The 22,245-nt window shown below is 56.3% G+C and overlaps 1 protein-coding gene across 1 annotated transcript in view; it reads right to left on the minus strand.

The window, feature by feature from the left end:
• AJAP1 (adherens junctions associated protein 1) overlaps positions 1-21,952 on the minus strand; it is a 105,295-nt gene extending 83,343 nt beyond the window's left edge. The window contains exon 1 of the mRNA XM_045548682.1: positions 21,118-21,952. Coding sequence (XP_045404638.1) covers positions 21,118-21,146 — 29 coding nt within the window. The 5' untranslated portion in view covers positions 21,147-21,952. The remainder of the gene's footprint in view (positions 1-21,117) is intronic.
• Positions 21,953-22,245: the final 293 nt, after the last annotated feature.

Consider the following 22,245-nt stretch of genomic DNA (forward strand, 5'->3'; position numbering starts at 1 on the left):
TGGAGCCAGTGCCCGAGATGACTCCTCCACGGCCACATGGCAACGTGACTCACGCCCTGCGAGAGTCTGTTTGAAAACGCTGAATGTCAAAAAGGAAGAGCAGAGGCAGGCAGCAAGACAGAAATAGGCGTGCACAGATGAAAGCAGGCTATCATTTGCATGGAGCTCGCTGCCGGAGATTCCGAAACGCGGGCGAGGAGGCAGAGAGGGGCCGGCCTGCTCACTCTGTCCCGGGCCGCGTCGCTCGGAGGGAGCCCTGCAGCGCTGAGACGCCTCACTGCCCCCAGGCCCAGAGCCCAAGCCCGGCCACGGCTGAGGGCCTGGCCCATCCCTCCTGGCAAGCGCCGGGCTGCCGGGGCTCAGGGCCCTTCCAATTGGAGAGGCCACTCTGTGTTTGACATTAGTCCTAAGGCCCCTGCACTTCTGCTTTGGCGTTGACCTCTGACCCTACAGCGGGGGTCAGCAATCTGTTTCTGAAAAGGCCCAGACAGCAAATGTTTTAGGCTCAGCCAACTCCGTCCTTATACGATGACGTGCAGACGAACACACGTGTCTGTTTGCCCATAAACATCAACTACTAGTTCAGGCTGCCACGAGCTGCAGCTGCCCCCCACTCCCACCGCCCAGAGAACAGGTACAAGAGCGTCGATAAAGCCAGTGGGAGCCTCCCCTCCAGGGCCAGCTCCTGCCACTGCCCTGTCCTCTCCGCCTTTCACAGCCCTTAGGAACAAGGCAGCTTGATTTAGCAAATAAAAATATAATTATGCTTGCATTTCAGAGAAACAACAGGTTTTAATATAAGTATATCCCATGCAAAACTTGGAACACACCTATACTAAAACATATTTGCTCTTTGTCTGAAATTGAAACCTAACCGAGCATCCCATATATTTTATCTGGCAGCCCCGTCTTGGGGGGACGTGGTTCTGTTCCCCACAGAGATCCCGAGGTCACTGTTCCTGGCTCGGGAGTGGAGCCTCCCGGAACCTGTAACTACGAAAGAGCCTCGGTCAGAGTGGGCAAGAGGAGTCACCCGCCCCAAACGCTGATGGGGAATTCACTGACCCGTCGCCCAGACACAAGGCAGGCCAGAACTCAGCCCAGTCTGCCCACTCCAGAGACCGGAAGCTGGACGCATCCCGGGACGGCTGCTCGGCTCCCCGTGTCCACAGCCCCCAGCACACAGCAGTCTCATGACTGTCCCCAGACACTTTCCGGGGACCCCTGGCCCACCCCACAACCCCAAACATGAACTGCCAGGAAGAATGAGAGGGTGGAAGGACCCACACAGCTTGGGGCTCTGGCGCAGTGTCCCCTGAGTTTTAGTGCGATCGGGTAGAAGGCCCATCCACACCTCCCTTGTTTGCATTTGTCCCAGCAATAATTCTGGAAACAAGCATGGGCTCTCTTAGAAGAAATAAAGAGAACAGTGAGAAAGAGGGAAGGAGGAAGGGAGAGAGGGAGGGAGGGAAAGGGGGGGGGAGAGAGAAAATGTGAGAGGGCAGGAACACGGACTGCCGTGGGCACCTCACTGGTTAATCCTGCGTGTGTACTTAGTTATCCAGCATGTTAGTTGTCTAGTGCTGCACAGCCAGTTACCACGCATACCGCGGTTGCAAACACCACCCATTTCTGAGCTCATGGTTCTGCAGGACGGAAGTCCAGTGTGGGGTAGTTGGATTCTCCGCTCAGGGTCTCACTGGGTGTCAGGACATCAAGGCACTGGCCAGGCTGTGGCTCTTCCCAGAGATCTCGGGGCAGAATCTGTTTCTAAGCTCACCCGGGTTCCCGTGGCCGCAGGACTGCGGTCCCGTCTCCTTGACTGGAGGCTCTCCGCACCCTGCCAGCCCAGCGGGGCGCAGAACCCTTCCTGCGTTTCAGGTCTCTCTGACTACGACCCCACCCACTGCCACATGTCTCTCCCCTCCTCTGCCTCTACATTTAAGGGCTCATGTGGCCACACTGGGCCCACCTGAGTGAGTCAGGACAGTCTCTCTATCTCAGCATCTACTGATTAGCAACCTTAATTACCTCGGCCAGGTCCCTCCTGCCACGTCAGATTATGTGTGCAGCGTGCGGTTGCACATCGTACACTCGCTTTTGGGAAGAGGAGTGGACTCTGTTGGCGCTGTCACCACATCCGTCACGAAACATGGACACACACACCGGGAAGCCAGCAGTGCACGGCAGACCCAGCCCACCCCCGGGAAATGACTTTGGACGGAGCCGTGTTTGCAGTGGACGTGCCTCCATCTCAGGTTCTGCCCTGGGGCGTCCTGCGGAGTCGATGTCAGACAGCGTGACCCTGGCATCCCCAGGCTGAGAGCTTTCCCACCTGAGGCAAAATACAGGGTCTTCGACAGACACAGAAAATATCCCAACGTCATGTGGGCAAAGCTTATGCAAAAGCGAAATGCTCCATCACAGTAACGCTCCCAAGACTGACACGTCGATTGCGTCCGGCGCGGTCGTCTGTCTGTGGCCTGCAAGGCTCCTGGCGGGTGTTTCATTTTTGTCTGATACGACTGGAGCTCCTCTATGTTGCAGCGACTTGGGGTCCAACAACCTCAGGGACACCTGGCCGAGGCAACACAGTGCAGCTGTGGAAGGCCCGAGCACCCCCAGACTGCACCTTCCACAGGCACAGCCTTGGGCCTGCCGCGGTAACCCCCAAATAATCCGCACCCCCGGGAGACGCTCAGCTGCTTAAATGAAGCACACGGGTCACAACACGATTCACAGGTGGCTCCTGAGGCTCCAGGACAGGAGCCCAGGGCAGAGGGGGAGGGTCGGCAGGGCCCTGCCCAGCGGGGAGAATGGTGGGCATCACGCGCTCACCTTCACGCTGTTCCCGCCACGGCCCGAGCGCAGGCAGGGAGGTCTGTCTCCAGGCCCCGTTAGACCGTTACAACACGAGCAGGTTCTGACCAGCTTCCTCGCAAAATGCCTTGTTTCCATTAATTACATTTTCTGGTTACCCAGGGATTCCATTTTGCTCAGTCTCTGGATTTACAAAAGAAGGGAAAATAATGGGCCCGTATCTTTTGGATTACAAGCAAGGCTAACGAGGTTTCCATGCCATCGTGCCAAAACCTTTTGACGAATGGAGGTGTGCCCGGCTCACAGGACCGGGAGGGGTGGTCGGGGAAGACCCGCCGGACCTGGCAGGTCCATTGTCCCCACCTCCCGGTGGTGACCACTCAGGAAACCCAAACCGTGACGAGCTCGCGGCCCCACCTGTGAGACGGAAAGACCACCGTTCCCACGCTCTGGGTGGGCGTGAGGACTGAGGAAGGCAATCTGTGCACTGTGCAACTACGTCACGACATCCCCGTGACAGTGAGAGGCTGTGATTACAAAGAGTGTCACCATAATGTTGATATTATTATCAGTGTTACAGTTTTGTTACACCTTGGACCTCAGTTTCTTCTATACTATGAGAAAAACCACCAAGTCTACCCATTGCTGGGAAGGACAATGGGAACAAGTGCGTGGGCAAGTGTGGTGCAAATTCTCAAAGACCAGCCAGTGCTCCTGTGGCCCCATCGTTACGGAGAACTGACAGGGGACCGGATCCTGGGCCGAGTGATTTCATGCCAGGATATCCCTTAGCAGGTACTTTCCAAAAATTGAAATCTCCAATACTTAGTTTGCTGTCATTTGCTTTTCCTTTTCTCCTCCAGAAGGGAGAGGGAAGAATATTCTGGAACATTCCAGAACATTCTGGAACATTCAACAACCCAAAAAAATCCTGTGTTCCAGTCCATTTGAGTTTGTTCTTGCTTTCACACATTTTCCTGAACATGCTGCCCAGTGGGTTTATACACAGGAAACTGCAGATAAATGAGGCTGGGCAACAAGACCTGCACCTCGTCCCTGCTGGACAATGTGAGCGCTGGAGCAGAGGAACCAGCCGGTTTCCAGGGAGCCAGAGGCAGAGTGGGCAGCGTACTTCCAAGCCAGCAAGATCGCAGCTCTCAAATGAAAAGTGACAGGCTCACAAGCCAGGTCGTCGCCAGGCAAGCTCCAGGTTCACGGTACACAGTTGGGTCACAAGTTCCTGTCACCCTGGGTGCCGGGTGGTGTCACACTGGAAGGATAAACGTCGGCTTAGGTGTTTTCAATAGACCACGTGGCTCGGCTCTGAGGTCCAGAAAGGGGAAAGGAAAAGTCACGGAGAATAAGATTCATCCCAGGAGCAATTGCTTTAATCCACTCCCAGAATGGCTCATAATCCCTCTTTAGTGCAGAGCTGATAAAACGTGCTGCCTCTCACCCGAGCCTCCTCCCTGGGGATGTGCGAGGAGCACAGGCTGAGCAGCTGCTCAGAGCCCGGCACCGCAGCAGAGGTGCACGAGCACCGTGAGGCCCGCTGCTCCCCGTGACCCGTGGGGCAGGGGCCCGCAGCGGCTCTGTCACAGAGCAGCCATGGGCAAGCAGACGCCAGGCCGTCACCGTCCTCCTAGCCCTGTGCAGAGCTGAGGGACATCCCCATCTTTCAGACGAGGAAACTGAGCGGTGGGGAGCTTGTGGCCTCAAGGCCACGTGTGGCCCCTGGACCGAATCCAAACTTCACAGAACAAAGCCCTTTGTTAAAAGCTGCTCACTCATCACAAAAGCCCTGCAGCAGTGCCCCCCCAGGCACCTGCAGATAAAGCCCAGGCCCAACGTGTGCTGGAGCCCAGGCATGTGCCCCAAAGAATCAAACACATGTTCACAGCAGCACCATTCACAACAGCCAGAAGGTGGAAGCAGTGGGAGGTACCCACACACAGGGGCATACTATTCGGCTGTGAAAAGGGATGTCGTGCTGATCATGCTACAGTGTGGACAAACCTCAAAAACATCATGCAATGTCAAAGAAGCCAGACCAAAAAGTCACATACTGTAGGATCACATTTATACGAAATGTCCAGAACAGGTCACACCACAGAGACAGCAAGTAGAGAAGTGGATGCCAGGGGAACAGGGACTGACTGCTAAAGGGATATGGAGTTTCCTTTTGCAGTGACGGAAAGGTCTTAGAATGAAAGAGTGGTGATGGCCACACAACACTGTGATTGTACTGAACGCCACTGAAACGTACACTTTAAGATGGTTAATTTTTTGTTATGTGAATTTCACTTCAATTTGAAAAATAAAAAAAGAAATGTTGGCTGAGTCTGAGTCCCTCCTGTGTCTGAGTCTGAGTCCCTACTGCTGAGTCGGAGTCCTTCCTGGTGGCTGAGTCTGGTTCCTTCCTGCTGAGTCTGAGTCCTTCCTGTTGGCTGAGTCTGGGTCCCTTCTGCTGAGTCTCAGTCCCTCTTGTTGGCTGAGTCTGGGTCCCTCCTGTTGGCCTAGTCTGGGTCCCTCCTCTTGGCTGAGTCTGGGTCCCTCCTACAAAATTCAAATATGCCCTGTGGCTACTGACATAAATTCTACTTACTTGAGACTCTCTAAGAACACCAGAATGCCTCTATAAGAGGGGGTCTTAGAACAAGGGAAGGGGTAAAGGAGCTTATGGAGGGGATAAGCCTGAAGCCCACCCTTCCCATCATCGCAAAGATGCCATGGACTTCAGACTCTCACTGAAAATAAGTGAGGGATAGTTAAAGGCAGGCAGGCCCCGCAAGAGAGCCTGGCCGGGGAAGGCTGCACCCCATGGCATCAGCCCTGGACACAACCCATCTCCCCATCAGTGGCTCCCAGCCCAGACACACACCACATGCAGAACCAGAGCTGAATGAGCCTCACTCTCCCCGGGTGTCCCCCTCCCAGAACTGAGAGTGGACAGCAGCCGGCAGCACCCAAGATAGGGCAAGTTCCTGCCGGAGGCCGTGGGAGCCACTTTGCTGACTTTGTAGGACCTTAGAGAAATCTCTTAACCCCTCTGCCTCAGTTTACCCATCTGTGAAATAAGGCTAATGCTATTTCCTGACCTTGAAGGACTGCTGAGAGATTCTGACCATCGCAGTTTTTAGACTGCTTGGCAGCTGACGGATGAAAAGTGCAGACGTATTAATTGCTGGTTCTCAAGCCCACTGATGCCTCACAGCCACGCCCACCACACACAGGTGGACGCCACAGCCACACGCAGACCCGCACACACACATGCACACCTGTGCACATAGGCACACACCCAGACACACGGCATTTCTCTCTCTAAGCCACTTTCACACATGGGGACAAGGGAAGCCACCACCCTAATGACATTTTTGGGGAGGACTCCAGTTCCCCCAAATGGCCCTTTCCTCTCGGAATCCCCACGCTGACTGGCACTGCTGTCTCGCCGCCTTGCCTCCCAGCCATGGGGGCTCCTGCCAAGATCCAGCTGCACAGCCAGGGCGGGGCAGCACCTGAGAGGGGTCCGGTTCTCTAAGGTGACGATGTCCCCAGGGAGGAGTGGGGCTCGCAGAGTAGGGAAGATGCCGCCAGGGGGTCAGGGAACGAAAGGGGGTGGTCAGAGCCAGTGTGACTTTGTCCCACTTGGTCCTGGCCGGCGGTTTCCCTCAGAGGGATCCTGAGTGGAATCAGAGCCGAAGAACTCTGGGGCCTCGGCCAGGCTGTCCTTCCCACCCAGGTGTCCTCTGGGTCCCTTCTGAGGCCACAGCCCCACGGTGCGGCTCTCCCTCCCTCGCCGCTCCCGGGGCTCTCCCTCCACACGACCACCTGCCCAGCCAGGATGGCCGGGCCCTCCCCGCGGGCTCCTCGGGTCTGCCGGCTGCCGACTCTCACTGGCCCCTGCCCACCCCGCCACTCCCCGGGGCTGCCTTTCCCTTTCCACGGGAACACCCACAGGCGGAGAGAGTGGCGCTTCCCCTGGGACCTTCCACAGCTCCCAGCCTCCAGGACAAAAGCTGGAGTGCTGGCCCCCTGCCGGCCTACCCACCTCCTCCTGGCCGCTGCCCCCCACGCACCTTCCTCTCCAGCCACAGGCCCCCTCCTGGGGGGTGATCCAAAAGCCCCTGCACTGCCCGTCCTCACACCTGTGCTACCTGGATGTCCCTTCCTTCTGGGGCCCACCTGGCCTCCTTCCACTTGTCCTCTGTGATGGGAGTCAGATGCCACCTCCTCCAGGAAGCCTCCTCCACTTCTCCAGGTAGAGTTACCTGCTTCTTCCTCTCGGCTCCTACGATTCCATTTGCAGCTCTGTTGTGCCCATGAGGAGTTCCTGGAAGACCAGGAGAGGGATCGCTCCTGCCTGCGCCGGCACAGCGCCCGGCACGCAGTGGGCACTCATCCGTGTCTGCTGGACGGATTCGTCAGGATGTCAGGCCCACAGCCAGCCCGTCTGGGGACAACTCCCGCTGCTGTCCTGCCTGCCAGGCTGCCTGGCTCATGCCTGGGGCCAGCAGACCCTCCAGGGACCACCTGGGTGGCCGGTGCTATGAAACCACAGCCCTGACCTCCCCACAGACGGGGGGGGGGGGGCGGGGGAGAAGTGAGAGGCAGACGCAGGTTCTCCCAGAGCTTCGGGCTGCTGCGGAGAGGATCAGATTAGCCTGGAACACGCTGACGGAGAAGGAACCTGGAGCCGCAAGCGCTCAAAGAGACCCTCCCGGGCAGTAATGGATGGTGCATTAGCCCAGTGCCCGGGCTTCATCGAGAGCCACAAAATGCCCCCTGGACACCTGCGAGGTGTAACGCCAAGCGTCCAGGGGGACCCGGTGCCTAACGAGGCCGTTCCATCAACATTTTCTGGGATTTTGAAATGCAGTGTCATAAAAATAAACATGCTTACTCTTGCCTTGCATAATTGGCTCCCTAAAGAATCCTGCGTTCTGAAAGCCACCATGTCCCTCAGCAGGCAGCACAGCTCTTCTCGGCATCTGGGTACAGTCTTGAATTTTCTCCTGGAAACAGAGAGGGGAGCTGGGCAGTGACTGAAGGCTGGCGCCCTGGCGGGGCTTTTCCTCCTCTTAACGCACTCCCTCCTTGGCGGGACACGGGCTTCGGGCGGGCTCATGCCGCAAGGGCCGGTCTGGTGGCTCGCAAAGGCCCCTCGTCAATACCCAGAGCTGGTAGCCAGCTCTTTGTAAAATAAAAGAAATCATTTTAAAACCTGTAGCTGCGCACCCACGATGTCCACAGCCTGCCGCCTGGCTCAGGATGGCTCTTTGCAACCATGTGGGGAATCGAACCCACGAGGATGTTACTGTCGGTGAGGGCTGTGGCCCATCCGGGAGGGCGGTCACGGGGCTTGCTGGCAAAGGTGAGCTCTGGGTTTTAGATGCTCCGAGTAGAAGCAGATTGGAGCCAAGTGGAGGGTCGCCCAAAGGCCAGGCCCGGGACACAGAAGCCCAAAATCGGGCTCTCCCCCAGGGCCACTCCTGACCCCAGCAGGAGGGCGTGTCCAGAGGTCCCTGGGCACCTGGCGGGCGCAGCTGACGGGAAGTGCTCACTCCTCCGGCCTACACAGAAGGGCCTGGCCGGCTGGTCCCCCAGGCAGGCCTGACTCTCTCGGGCCAACCCCATGGGTGGGTTCCGTTGTCACATGGGTCCTCCATGCCACCATCCTCCCTACCAGGCCCAGGATGCTTGAAGTTCGGGAGGTGACCTTTTCACCCCCATATCGCAGACACTGTGTGTGTTCCGCATGGAGCCAGGCTGAAGTCCCAGACTTGGTGGCTGACCCCAGCCTGGCATGTTCCTTGAATACATTCCATCCATTGTGCCCTCTTCTGCACCAGGAAGAACGGGCTGTCATGTTCAGAGGACAGAAACCGAGTGCCCGGGTTTGAGTGTGGGCTCTGCTATTTCCTCGCTGTGTGGCCTGAGACAAGTTGCTCAAGCTCTCTGTGCCATCTCTGGACAAAGGAGACGGCTAAAGGACCTACAGCACCACGACGTGAGGATAAATTAAGGCATAACAAGCCCGTAGGATAGTGCCGAGTACACAGGCCGTGCCACGCAACTGTTCACTAACATGTGTACCTGCCTCCGTGACACACTCACCCCAGGACTGCCAGCGAGCCCGGCACGTGTTCCTCCTGGAGAGGAAGGGGCTCTGCGGCACCAGGGTGACCGTTCCCCCGTTCCCTGTCCACTGCAGACAGGCCAGACAATCCGTGGGCACCTTTCCCTCTCTAAATCCAAGGAAGAACTCAGAATCCTTCTCAACCCAGAACTTGAGGCAGCAACTGCCAACAACTGCGTTGGTCATCAGAGCAGAGGTCTTTTCACCGTCCCTAGGTCTTGGCATCAGCTGAAGGACGCCAGGGGTCTACCCTCCACATGCCCCTCGGCCCGAAACTCAGGCACTCCGACGGCCGGTGGGTGAGCTGTCTTCCCCCCAGGACAGTAAATCTTCCCTTCATTTTTTCCTTTTATGAAAGCAGGCTCTTCGAAGTCCCCGCTCCCAGCCGAACAGTCCCATCTTGGAAGAACACACGCGCCTGGCCGAGGAGTGGCCCTTCCATGGGCTACAGCGTCCACAGGCCAGCAAGACCCTGTGCTTTCCGGATGCTTCCCACACACTCTGTCCTGGCTCTGACCCTGGAGCAGCCTCGTTCATAGGACACGATGGCCTGCAGCCCTACTAGAAGACTCTCCATGAGGGTGGACGTCCCCAAGTGGCCCTGCTGTCCCCTGGAAGGAGGCACAGCTATCTTCTTTCCCTTCTCTGGAAGCACCCTGAGGTCCCCGCTACCCACGTGCAGGGGGAGAAGTTTGGGTCCTTCGAGAGACCACCTGCCAATCCTCCCCCTCTCTCCCCTTCCCTGCGGGCATCCAACCGCCTAGGAATCCTAACAATGAGCCAAAATGTTCCCCTCACGCACCTCTGCACCAAGGCAGAATGGAAAATTTGTTCTCTTTATCTCCCCAAGACGCAGCCCTGCGGCGGAACTCACTTGACACCCCATAAGCGTTTACAGAATGAGAAATGGGCAGATCGGCAGTGGCTCGGGTGTAGCGGGTTCCCCTCCCCCGAGCAGAGGGAAGGGAAGGCGTGAATCCAGAGCCAGTGCTGGGGCAGGGGACAGCTGGCCCCGTGCACTTCCCAGCCAGCCAGCGGCACAGCAGGGGCCTCCTGGGACCCCAAAGCACTGACGTCTGTGGCTGTAGAGCACAACGGCTGGCAAGAGAAAGGAACCCGACGTCCCCACAAAGACTCGCGTGCAAACACGCAGAGCCACACGGCTCATGTTAGCCCCAAAGTGCAAACAGCCCGCGTGTGCATCACCGAGTGAGCGGATAAGCAAAGAGGGTACGTCCAAAAATCAGAATGCTACTCGGGAGTGAGAAAGGTTCGCAGTAGCAGTAACGCGCCAGCGTGTGGACAGTGAAGGGAACCAGACGAGAAAGGCTGCACACGGCACGATTCCACTTACAGGAACAGCCGGGACGGGCAAACCTACGGGGACAAGATCAGAGCAGCGGTCGCCTGAGCCAGGGTAGGAATGCGACTGAATGTGAGCAGTTAACTCCAGGGGGAGGGAAGTGACGGGAACTGGACTGTGGTGACCGCTGCACAACTGGGTTGATTTACTGAATGTCACTGTATGTTTACTTAAAATCGGTGAATGTTATGCAAATTGTACTAAAAAACACACCCGCAAATAGAAACACGGAGGGCAACCCCTTTTACCCATATTTCCTGATGTCAAACTCAGCTTCCTCAACGTGACCATGCATTGATTTCTACAGTTTGAGTCTCATCAGAGCTCTCGAAAGGGGCCTCCTTGGATTTGGTGACATATTTATTTTTAATTATTAAATAGATTGAATAGCAGTATCTATGTCATAGATATGTCTTCATCTCCCCATGACATTTCATTAATTCTTTGCAGCAAAATGCTCTCTCACTTTGACCATAAACCTTTTACTTAAAACTGTGGGTGCCAGAGAGACTTGTGATTTCAGAGTCAGCTGAACACAAGGGCTAAATCCATAAAGTGCTGACTCGACATCACAGCAGCTGGGTCCTTCTTGTTTTATATATTTTTTTTATTTTGTTTTGTTTTTTCCCAAAAGGGCAACATGTAACTTAATAAAAGGAGTAGGAAGTAGATTTTATATAAAAGCCAAAAGCTGCAGGGGATGGTGGGAAGAACATGGATGGACCCCGGGGTCCAGGAAACCCAGGTTCAAATCCCAGCTGTCTCATGAGCTGTCTGTGTGACCTTGGGCAAATCGCTTAACCTCTCTGAGCTTCAGCTTCCTCCTGTGGAAAATGGGAGCAGCCATCCCTGCGACCGTGTAGATTGGTTGGACCGTTTAGCACAGTTGGATCACTTAGCACAAACCCTGGGCTACAGAAAGGCCCAGAAGGAGAATTAGTTCCAGGGCTTCCTGTCTGGACGTGAAAGGACAGAGGAGACGTAAGAGGTGTAGGTGGTGAGACCTGAGAAGCTCACAGCCAGATCCAAGACAGGCCTTCCACCGTGTCCCTACTCCACTCAGCAAGCACAGATTGAGCACCCCCACACACCAACAATTTTATCAGAAAGCCCAAAACCTAGTGATAAGAGCGAAGCCACACACTGACGTCTGCCTTCACAGACTGGAGGCTCCTGCTCCCCTGATCCAGAAACAAGAAACCAACTGTTTGCGTTTGACTTGCAACCCTCAGAGTGTGGTCTTGAGCCACCTTACGAGCCAGGGTAGGAAAGTGGGGCTGACCCCAAAAAGGCTGCTCTATTTTCAGCGCTGACCTAATTTACGTAAGGATCTGGACAGATCTTCTTATCCAGTAATTATGCAGCAGGTCATTTATTACTGTCACTGACGGTGGATCTCATATAACATCAGCAACGCTGCACGTTCCTACGCTGCTGAATCTGCATCCTGCAAACTGTGGCAGAGACACCACACAGCAAGTCTCATAAAGCAATGTTTTACCCTCTGCCGTGTCCACAGCACCTACGACTGCCGTGAAATACAAACACACGTCCCCAAGAAGCTAAATGCACACATGCACATGCGCCAAATAGACAATCAGTGAGGTGCAACTCTCTGACAGACAAGTAGGGAATGTTAGTTTGTTTTCTTAATTGAACTTTTTATTTTAACTGTAGCACCGTAAGATATGATACACACAGACCCTACGACCCCTTACCAGTTTCCCCCAGTGGTAACATCTTGCAAAGCTACAGTACAACGACATAACCGGGACATTGCCCTGGGGACCGTCAAGACAGAAACACCCCACCCCCACGGAGACCCCACACCGCCCTTCTCTAGCCACGCCCTCTCCCCTTCTGCCCCCGCCCCCGGTAACCCTGGCAACTGCTCACCAGTTCTCCATTTCTATGACTTGTCATTTCAACGTGTGGAACCATCACATGGTATGTAACCTTTGCAGTTGGCTCTTTGTCAGTCCGCACAATTCCCTGGCGATGCACGCAGGGTGCTGGGAGCATCGGTAGTTCTGTTCCAGGCACAGGTAAACTAGTGTGTCCACCCACTCACCCACTGAGGATGTCCCCATTGTTTCCAGTTTGGGACTATCATAAATAAAGCCGCTATAATCATTTATGTGTGAAAATAAGTCTTAATTTCTCTGGCATAAATACCAAGTGAAATGCTCAATTGTATAGCACTTGCATGTTTAATTTCTTCAGAGGCTGCTAAACTGCTTTTTGGAGTGGCTGTAATATTTTACCTTCCCATCAGCAATGTCTGAGCAATCCAGTTTCTCCACGTCTGTGCCAGCACTTGGTGGTGTCAATATTTTTTTTATTTCAGCCATTCTGATGGGTGGGTAGGGACATCTCATTGTGGTTTTGACGTGCATTTCTCTAACGGGCACTGACATTGAACATCCTTCCCATCTAAATATCCTCTTTAGTGAAACGTCCCTTCATGCCATCCACCTATCCTCTAATTGGATTGTCTGATGTTTCTGCTGTTGATTTTTGAGAGTTCTTTATATATTCCAGACATCAACCTTCTGTCAGACGCATGGTTTGTAAATATCATCTCCCACTCTGTAGATCTTTTCAACCCCTTAAGAGAGGCTTTCAGAGACAAAATCTTTAAATTTTGATGAGGTCCAACTTATTAATTTTTCCTTTTATGGATTGTGCTTTTGGCATAAAGCCTAAAATCTCTCTGCCTAGCCCATTTCAAGTTAATTTTTTAATAATGTGTGGGACTTAGATTGAGGTTCTTTTCCTTTTTCCTTTTCTCGGCTGTGGATGTCTAGCTGCTCCGGCACTGCCTGATGGAAAGACCGCCTTTGCTCCACTGAATTTGCAGTTTTGTCAAAAATCAGCTGGGCATGTTTGTGGGAGTCTAGTTCTGAATTATCTGTTCTGTTGCATTAATTCCTCTGCCGATACTATACAATCTTGGTTACTGTAGCTACATAATAAATCTAGTCACTAACTATTCTAGTTCCTTTGCCGGTACATATAAATTTTAGAATAATCTTATCTATATATACAAAACTCTTGCTGGTTTGATAAGAATTATATTAAACTTCTATATCAATTTGAGGAGAATTGACATCTTTAATAAAGATCTTCAATCTTTAATGCTGTGTCTCCCCATCCATGAACACTGTATATCTCTCCATTTATTTATATCTTCTCAGCTTTCTTTCACCAATACTGTATCATCCTCAGCATACAAGTTGTCAACATAGCATGTTTTTATACCTAATATTTCATTTTTTGAGCGACTGTAAATAGTATTACATTTTTAATGTCAGTGTCTGCATGTTCATTGCTAGTAGATAAAAATACAGTTGATATTTGTGTACTTATCTCATCTTCTGTGATCTTATGAACTTGCTTATAAGTTCTAGGAGGTTTTTTTAAATAGCTTATATGATATTTTCTATGAAGATAATCGTATCATCTGCATATAGGGGCAGTTATATTCCTTCCTTTCCGTATGCCTTCTATTTCCTTTCCCGCCTGTATTGTACTGGCTAGAACTTCCCCCACAATGTTACATAAGAGTGGTAGGAGTGAACATCTTTCACTTGCTCCTGATCTCAGGAGAAAAATATCCAGTTTCTCACCATTAATATTCATTATGCAAATTAATAACAAATACTAATGAACATTAGTTGTATACATGTTCTTTATCGAATTGAGAAAGTACTGCTCTATTCCTATCTTACTGAGAGAGTTTTTGTCATGAATATATGTTGAATTTTATCAAATGCATTTTCTACATCAATTGATATGATTGTCTGATTTTAGTTTTTCCTTTGGCCTTTCCACTCGAGCGAGCACAAGTGCTGTTTAACTCGCTGGTCTTACCCCCTCATCCACTGACCCCACTGCCCTAACCTCAGAAAGCCTCAGGTCCTCGGTTACAAGTGACCAGACTTCCGACCTGCCCTCCTTGGGTCCTCAAAGCACTATGTTACAAACTGGTGTGAGAGGCACCCGGCAGGTGCAAACGCCCAGCTTGCACAGCCACCCCCCTCTGCAGACAGTGGGTACCTGCAGGAAGTAGCCACTGCCCCATCTCTGTCCTACCCCTGGCACGGCACAGCCCAAGCACAGAGCTGGCGCTCAGCAAATGTCGCTAGTTGAGCGAGGAGGGCGGGGGCCAGGCAGGCTCGCCTCGGAGCCTCTACATACTAAGGGGGCAACAGTGAAGTTCTAAAGGCAGACATGGGTTTGGGGCATGCCTGGCTCTAAGGAAATTACTTTTCTCATTTCCAACTTTCTAATAGGAAATATTCACACCAAGCAAATGTCCAGTATAACAGCCACTAGTTGCACGTGGCAATTGAGCACTCAGAAATGTGGCTAGTCCAGATTGAGATGTGGTCTGAGAATAAATTACACACCTGATTGCAAAGGCTTAGTAGAGTGGCAAGGTAAAGGCTATTTTGTATTGATTATTGAAATGATAATATTCTGGATAGACTGGGTTAAACTAAATATATCATAAAAATAAATTTCATCTGTTTTTGTTTTTATATGTGGCTACTGGAAATTTTAAAATACAAATGTGGCTGTTTCATCTTCCTCTTGGACGGTGCTGGTCTCCAGCCTAATAAGAGCATTTTTGCCCCTGAGCACCGCCTCCTCCCGCCCCCCATTCTTGGACTGCGAAGCCTTTGCGGGCAGAAACCAGCTCGTTCCTGGGTCTGCAACAGCACCCCCTGCTGGGTGCCCAAGAACTGTGACACAAGCGAAGACAGGTGGAGGCTTGCTCCCCACGCTGCAAAGGATGCTGACAGCAGGTACCTGCAGGTTCATCCAGGTGCCTACAAACTCTGCCGCTCACGTCTGGGACAGGACAGGGGGTATCACAGGGTGTGCACTTGTCACAGCTCACTACACTAACTCTCCCAGTATCCTCCCCCACCCAGGGACTTACATACCCACCCGAAACTTCTCTTTCATATGAACTGGCCCTATCTCTAAGTAACCACTCCCTAGTAGGCAAAAAAACTTCCAGTCCCTGAGAAAGCTGAGGGCAAGAGGGGACCTCAGCCCAATGGCAAAGCCAAGAACTTTGTCTTTGCCGCCAAGCCCACCCCTGCCCTCAAGTCTCCCTGTTCCCCTGGTGGCACCTGACTCCCCGCCTCCACTGCCAGAACTGTGCCACCTTCACGGTCTCCCAGCTACACCCATCCTTCCTCCCAGATGTTAAAAATCTTATACTCTGCCTTACAGTGAACTGATGATGACCAAAAGAGCCCAGTGGACTAGTCTTTCCTAAGCACATCTGCATTCCAATTGTGAAAAAGTCCTCAAGTAAAAGGAATGCATCTCTAATGGTGGAATTGTAAGCACCAGTAAGCCAGGCTGAAGAAGTAGTATCTATTTGGGGCAGGGCCTAAGCCTAAGGCTGGAAATCCTTCCCTGGAGTTCAGTGTGGAATTCGGGAGCAGTGGGCACAAAGGCAAGACCTGATAAAAGAGGGGCACTCTGCCATGCAGATTGTTTTTTCACCCACAGACATTTCCGGAACATCTACTATGCACCAGGCACTCTCATCAAGGGGGGTGAAGAATGAGACACAGTCCCTGCCTGTGGGGACCCTAAGACCAAGGGCTCTTCTCCAGTGCAAAACAGGAGCCCGCAGGCATGTTCCCGAGCACCCCTGGCCAGCGCACCCCCTTAGTTTCAGAGACCAGGTACAAGTCCCGGCTGCCCCCTCCTCAGCAGCCCTTGAGGTCACCGGCAGATGGGGTTAAGGAGCAGTGTGACACCACCCCCACGGGGAGGGCGGGGAGCAAAGCCTCCAGAGCCGCACTGCCCAGGCAACTGCCCACAGGGGCTGGCAGAGGCGGGAAGGCAGAGCGGTGGGCACTGCCCAGGCAACTGCCCACAGGGGCTGGCAGAGGCGGGAAGGCAGAGCAGTGGGCACTGCCCAGGCAACTGCCCACAGGGGCTGGCAGAGGCGGGAAGGCAGAGCGGTGGGCACTGCCCAGGCAACTGCCCACAGGGGCCGGCAGAGGCGGGAAGGCAGAGCGGTGGGCACTGCCCAGGCAACTGCCCACAGGGGCTGGCAGAGGCGGGAAGGCAGAGCGGTGGGCACCCGGGAGAAAGGGCCACATCAGCAGGAGGCAAGGAGCAGGCGGAACTCGTGCAGTTCAGGCAGACCTGGGAAGGCTGAGGGGATGTGACCTGAAGCCCAGGTGACCCAGCGTTGCTGCGACCACCTTTGTTTGGGGGGAAGGGGCTGGTTCAGGGAACAAGTAACACCACTTTGCAGAGTGCACACGCTGGACGCAAATGCAGATACAGGCTCAAGTCCCACCCACCTGGTCCCCACTGGTGCAGCCCCAGGAAACTGTTCCTTGCGAACACATGACTTCAGACACACTGCCCCCCCCCCCCCCCGTCTCTTTTGGTCACGTGGAGATATTTACCGACTCCGAAGGTCCCACAGACAAACAGTGGGGTCCTGGCCTCTCGCCATCCCCAGGGTCCTTTGCAAAGAGACTCAAGGCAGGAGCTCAGCACAGCCACGCCACCTCCCTGCTCCTGGGCATCCCAGTTAACTCAGGCCTGGTCTGGGGGCTGCTGGGAGACAGCTGAGAAGCTGCCGTGCTGCCCCCAACAGCAGCAGGGGAGTCTTCACCACAGTCCTCCAGAAAGAGCTTCGGGGACCCGGCACGGAGGAAGCATGCCACCACTCCTGGTGGGTAACTGCCGGGGTACAGAGCGCAGCCCCAGTGAGGGCCTGGAGCAGCCAGTCTTCCTCCTGGCTCCACATCCCATCCCAGCCCTGAGGCAGATGGGCTGGGGGACCCAGGGACGTCCCCAAGGGTCCCCGGAGCTCTGGCATGGGCACACTCCTGCCTAACTCTCTCTTCAAGGCAGATTAACTGAGAGTTAATCTGAGTTATGTAACCACCACTCCCCACTCACGGCCTCGTGACTAACCAGCCCCTGTGAATTCCTGGAAGGGGTCGCAGAGGAAGGGAGAGCAGCGACCCCACACCTGCACCGTCTGCTCAGCCCGAGAGAGCCTCTGGCCCGGCCTCCTCCCCGGGCCTGGATGGCTTCAGGCAGGAGGAACCCTCTCAAGCCAGACTTCAAACATGAAATCTAGATCAAGGATATATTTGGCTTTCCCAGCTAATCTTTACATCAGTTTGGTCTCTACTGACTTGTAACCCTTTGAAGCAAACTTGGCAACTACGTATTTAAAACAGATGACTCTTACATAACCCCAGAGAGGAGCCCCTGGGCTCTGGAAGGCTCAGCTCTTTGTGGGTCGGGTCGTGGTTTTGTGTTTACCCACTTTGTCATGACCCAGGGTCACGTTCCCGGTACCCTGTGGTTTTCCCACAAAAAGCCCATGAAATGCTGTGCCCGGGAGCACACGGAGCCACATCTGCCAAACGCCGTTTGTGTCCGGGTCAGAGGGGCTGGGGCAGAGGAGGCTGGGATGGGGCACAGCGGTCCCTCCAGCGACCCGTGCTAGGAAGATGCAGGTGCTTGCGCTGGGGGAAGCGAGCTGTTCTGTCTCCAGGGACCAGAGAGCGCAGGGAGGTGCAGAGCGATCTCAGTCCCTCGGGTGCCTTGCCCTGCTCCTCTCTCCAGTGCACAGAAGAAAAGGCAGCAGGTGATTAAAATAAACAAACAGGGCCAGACTGGGAGGAGCCTGCCCCCTGCCCACCCTCTGCTCAGACAGCGGATCCCCAAGGGGGCGGGTGAGCAGATGGGAGGGGGACGGACCAGTGCTGCCCAAGGCTTTGGGCTGCCTCCTAAATCTGCACTGTACCCCAACATTGTTTCCCCAGTGAGTCCCACCGCCGCTGACACTAGATGCCTTCCAATTGCAATCAAGTTGGTGGCAGCAGCTGGAAATCAGCACGAGCCCCGATGCACGGGAAGTGCAATGTTTGTGGACAGAGCGTTTGACTTCGGCCACTCAGCTCAGCTTCACAGCCCCAGCTGCCGGGGGACTTCACAGTGGGACGGTGGCAGCCAACCCAACACATCCCTGCTGCGAGGCCCAGACATGGCACAGCGTGCACCAGAGGGCTGGGGGACTGTGAATCATGTCATCACACACAGCCGGGGCCTCCCAGACAGAGGGACAGCGGAGCCATAGAGTGGGAGAACAGATGGAATGACCCTGAGGGCCAGGGCTAGGGATCCGGATCGCACTGCCTAGAAAACGCCTTGGGTGGCTGCTCCCAGCCCGGGAGCAAGCCACAGCCTCAGCAGTCTGCCACCTCGGAGGCCACTCGCACCAGGCAGCCAAAGCCTGAGCTCCGTGGCAGCTGGCTGAGTAAGCACTCCCCTCCACGGCGAGCTCTGACAGGGCCGGCCAGCCACTGGGTCTCCTTCAAGGGCTGCCTTTCTCCGGGCTCATGGAGACTATCTTTGGAGCTTGGGTACAACCACCCAAAAAGACATAAAAGCAGCTAATAAAACTCAATCTGTTTCTCCCTCCTAAAATGAAGACTCAGTTCCAACGCAGAAGCAAACAACCGAGTGGGACTTTGTCTCCAGAGCAGAGCTACACTGAGTTACACTGAGCCTCTGCCCTGGCAGAGCAAGTGCGGCCTTCTGCCACCTGGGCTGGAAGCTCAGTGTCACCTGTCCTGACCAGTCTCTGAGCCTGGCAGTAAGAAGGACAGTGCTAATCGGGGAACTCCGGAGTGGCTTGCAAGCAAAGGTGGGTGAAGAGCTGTCTTGAAGGGAAAAGTGCGTTTTCTAGATCTTGAGCAAGCAAGCCCTGGGCTCTCAGTCCCCAAGTGCCCATTGTGATGCAAAACCACCCAGACCCTCTGGGCACAGTCCTCTTTCTTCTGGCCAGGAGACAGCACTGACATACCTAGCTCTTCCCAAATAGGTGACAGCTGGTCCTTAAAGGCACACTTACAGAAAAACACCCTGTGCTAATATCGAGGGGAGAAAACAAAGGTCAGCCTTCAAAATCACCAACAGAACTATTCCCTAGAGCAAAATCCCAAGGTTTTACTCAGGGATGCTTTTAGAGGAACTATTTCAGTGAATTTTGAACCCAAAGAGAGGTTGCTTTCCATGATCTTTGCTCTCCTCTTCCTTTATCAAAATGTCCTCATCTTCTAAGCTAGCAACTTACCGATGAAAAAAATAATGTCTGTTCAAATAAAGTTGCCATCAGGGATCAAGTGGCAGATGGCAGCTCAGGAGGCATCTAGGAGCGGAAGGCGAGACGCTGCCTGGGGTGGGGCCCGTTTGCTCATACGCAAGGCCTGGGAGGTCTTGCTGAGAGCTGTCCAGGCAGAACGGTGGACAGCAACCGCAGGGACCTGGATCCGGGTCATCCTGGCAAGGCTGTCCTCGCTCCATTTTGCCTACATCCCAGAACGCCCCAAGCCCAAACCTTACCCAGCCCAGGCAAGCACAGCCAGTCAGCCCAGTCAACACCCAACACCCAACACAATGGGCTCCATGGTTAACCTCTTGCAGCCCACAGCGGCAAAGGAGACTGGCCGGTGGGAGAAGGAACGCCAGTAATAACCTCTGACAATTTTCCCTAGATGTGCTGAACGGCATTCACCCCGGGTGCGGCATCAGCTCATAATTCAAACACTTGGCATCCTCTGTCCCCTTCCGATTTCTCAAAATCAGGACACACGCACTTCATCCTCCCTTCATCCTCCCTTCGCCTCGCTCCCCCAGCTTTATCTCGGGGTGGGGGCGGCCAAGGCAGCTTGCTCTAGCAACTACCAGCGCCTCCGGCTCCCCAACGCGGGAGCGCAGTGCATCCCAGTGGACAAACTCGAGAACCGCACGCCGCTTCCTCTGCCTCCACCTATGTCCTCTCGGCTCTGGGTCCAAGCCGGGACCCAAACGCACCAGCTCCAGGGAGACCCCTGTCAGGAGGGCGACGGCTCTAAGGCAGCCTGCCCCTCAAAAGAACAACTGTGCTCACGTGGGCCCAACCCACCCAAGGCAGGGGCTGGAGAAGCCCAAGTGCCCCGGCGACTGGGCAAAGTTTGCCGAGAAGGGTCTTTCTGGACACCCCCCACCACGGGTTCTGGGCTCAAACCCCCATTCCAGCTGGCCCTAGAGTTCGGGACACAAACAAGCTAGGGGAGCGCCCGCGGGTGTGTGTGCGTGTGTTTGGAAGGGGGTGCCTGCCCGTGCTCCCCTAGAGCCCTGGCCCTCCCGCTCCAGCTGCCCGCCAGCTGTGCGCGCCTGCCGGCCAGGAGGTCACCCGCAAACAGCTGGATTGGCAGCTGGGAGCTTGTGAGGCCCCTGTCCAGCCCCGGCCCGAGAAAGGGGACGGGCAGCTCCAGTAGCTGTTTGGTTCTGATTTCCTCTAACTCCGCCTGCAAAGCTCGCGCTGGGAGCCCAGAGCTCTCGCTTACCCCCGGCAGCCCCGGCCCCCGCTCCCGCCGCGCCCAGCGGCCCGTGTCTCGCTCCGGGCCCGGGGAGGAGGTGCGCCGGGGCGACCGGCCAGGACACTGCGTTGCTGGCGCCTGGAGCTACGGGCGCGCCCGGCCGGCCCCACTGCCCGGGTTGCTGGGGCGGGCGCCGCTACCCGGACCCGGGCGCGCAGAGCCCGGAGAACCGGCCGCTCCCTGCGAGGCCGCCGCGCTCTGCGCCCCGGGCTCCCGGCGGGCGCCCCGACCCGGCTCCCGGAGCACCCCGCTGGCCGCTCCCGGGAAGCGAGGAGGGGGCCCTGTATTTGCCACGCTGAGGAAAGCGCCGCTTCGGCGCAGCCGGCACCCACGCACCCCCACGCCCCGGCGCTGGCCGGGTTGCTCACCTGAGTCCTAAAAGCTGTTGAATCCACATGGTCACGTTTCGGGGAGCGGGGCCTCAGACCTGGCTCGCCCGGGCCATCTGCGCGGCGCCCGCGCCCGCTCGCTTCCGTCCCGCGGCGCCGGTCTCCGGCTCTCGGTCCGCCGCCGCCCGCCGCCCGCCGGCCGCGGGGCGCACAGCGAGTCAGAGCGCGGCCGCGCGGGGCTCCATGCCGGCCGGCGCGCCGCCGCCGTTGGGGCGCATGGCTCAGGCGGGGCGGCCCGCGGGGGCGCACATCCTCCGGCCGGGGCGCGGGGCTCGCGGCCCCCTCCGGGGGCGACACAGCGAAGGCGGCGCGAGGTGGGGCGTATTCCGGCGCTGTCGCCGCGCGGCTAGGGTCTGAGGAGCCGCGGCTTCGCCCTCCGGGGCGGCGAGGAGGGAGGCCGGCGGCGCCGCCGCGCACGGTGCGTGTCTCGCGGCGCGCGGCTCTTGCCCCCAGCCGGAGCTCCGCGCCGAGGGGGCGGCGCTGCCTGGGGCTTTGGGCAACGGCGACGCGGGCGGACGCGGGTCCCCTCGGCGCGCCGCTGGATCGGGGGCTCTGCCGCCGATCGGCGCAGCTCAAGTTGCCCGGGGGCTCCGTCTGAGCGCTCGCTCCGCAGACGGCTGCGGCCCGGAGGCTGGCGGGAGGCGGGCACGGGAGGCGCGCGGGGCGAGGGCGCCGTGGAGCGCGGGGCGTGGGGACGCGCGGCGGCGGCGCCGCGCCGAGGAGGCGCGCGGGGATCCCGGGGCCCCGCCGCCCGCGCCCACCGCGCCCGCCGCAGAGCCGCCTGCGCTGCTCGGCCGCCTCCCTCCTCGCGTCTGCCGCTCCGCGCGCTCGCCCCCGCCTCTCCGAGTCGGTCCCAACTCCGCCCGCCCGGCCCGGCTCACGTCACCCGCCTTCCCCGCCCCTCGAACCGGAGCCCGAGCCCCTGGCCCGGCCCTGGCTCCCGCTCACCGCCCCGCCTCGCCGCGAGGGACTGTGCCTGGCCTGGGCGACACCGCAGGCGGGGCTCCGTCCGCCCCTTCCCCATCCCTGGCCGCGTCCCCGTCCCCACCTTGGGAAAGGCTAGAGGGAGGCCGCAGGCTCCGATTGGACCGCAGGGCACCGCCGGAT

The sequence above is a fragment of the Lemur catta genome, chromosome 3 (genome assembly GCF_020740605.2).
Source record: "Lemur catta isolate mLemCat1 chromosome 3, mLemCat1.pri, whole genome shotgun sequence".
Lineage (NCBI taxonomy): Eukaryota > Metazoa > Chordata > Mammalia > Primates > Lemuridae > Lemur > Lemur catta.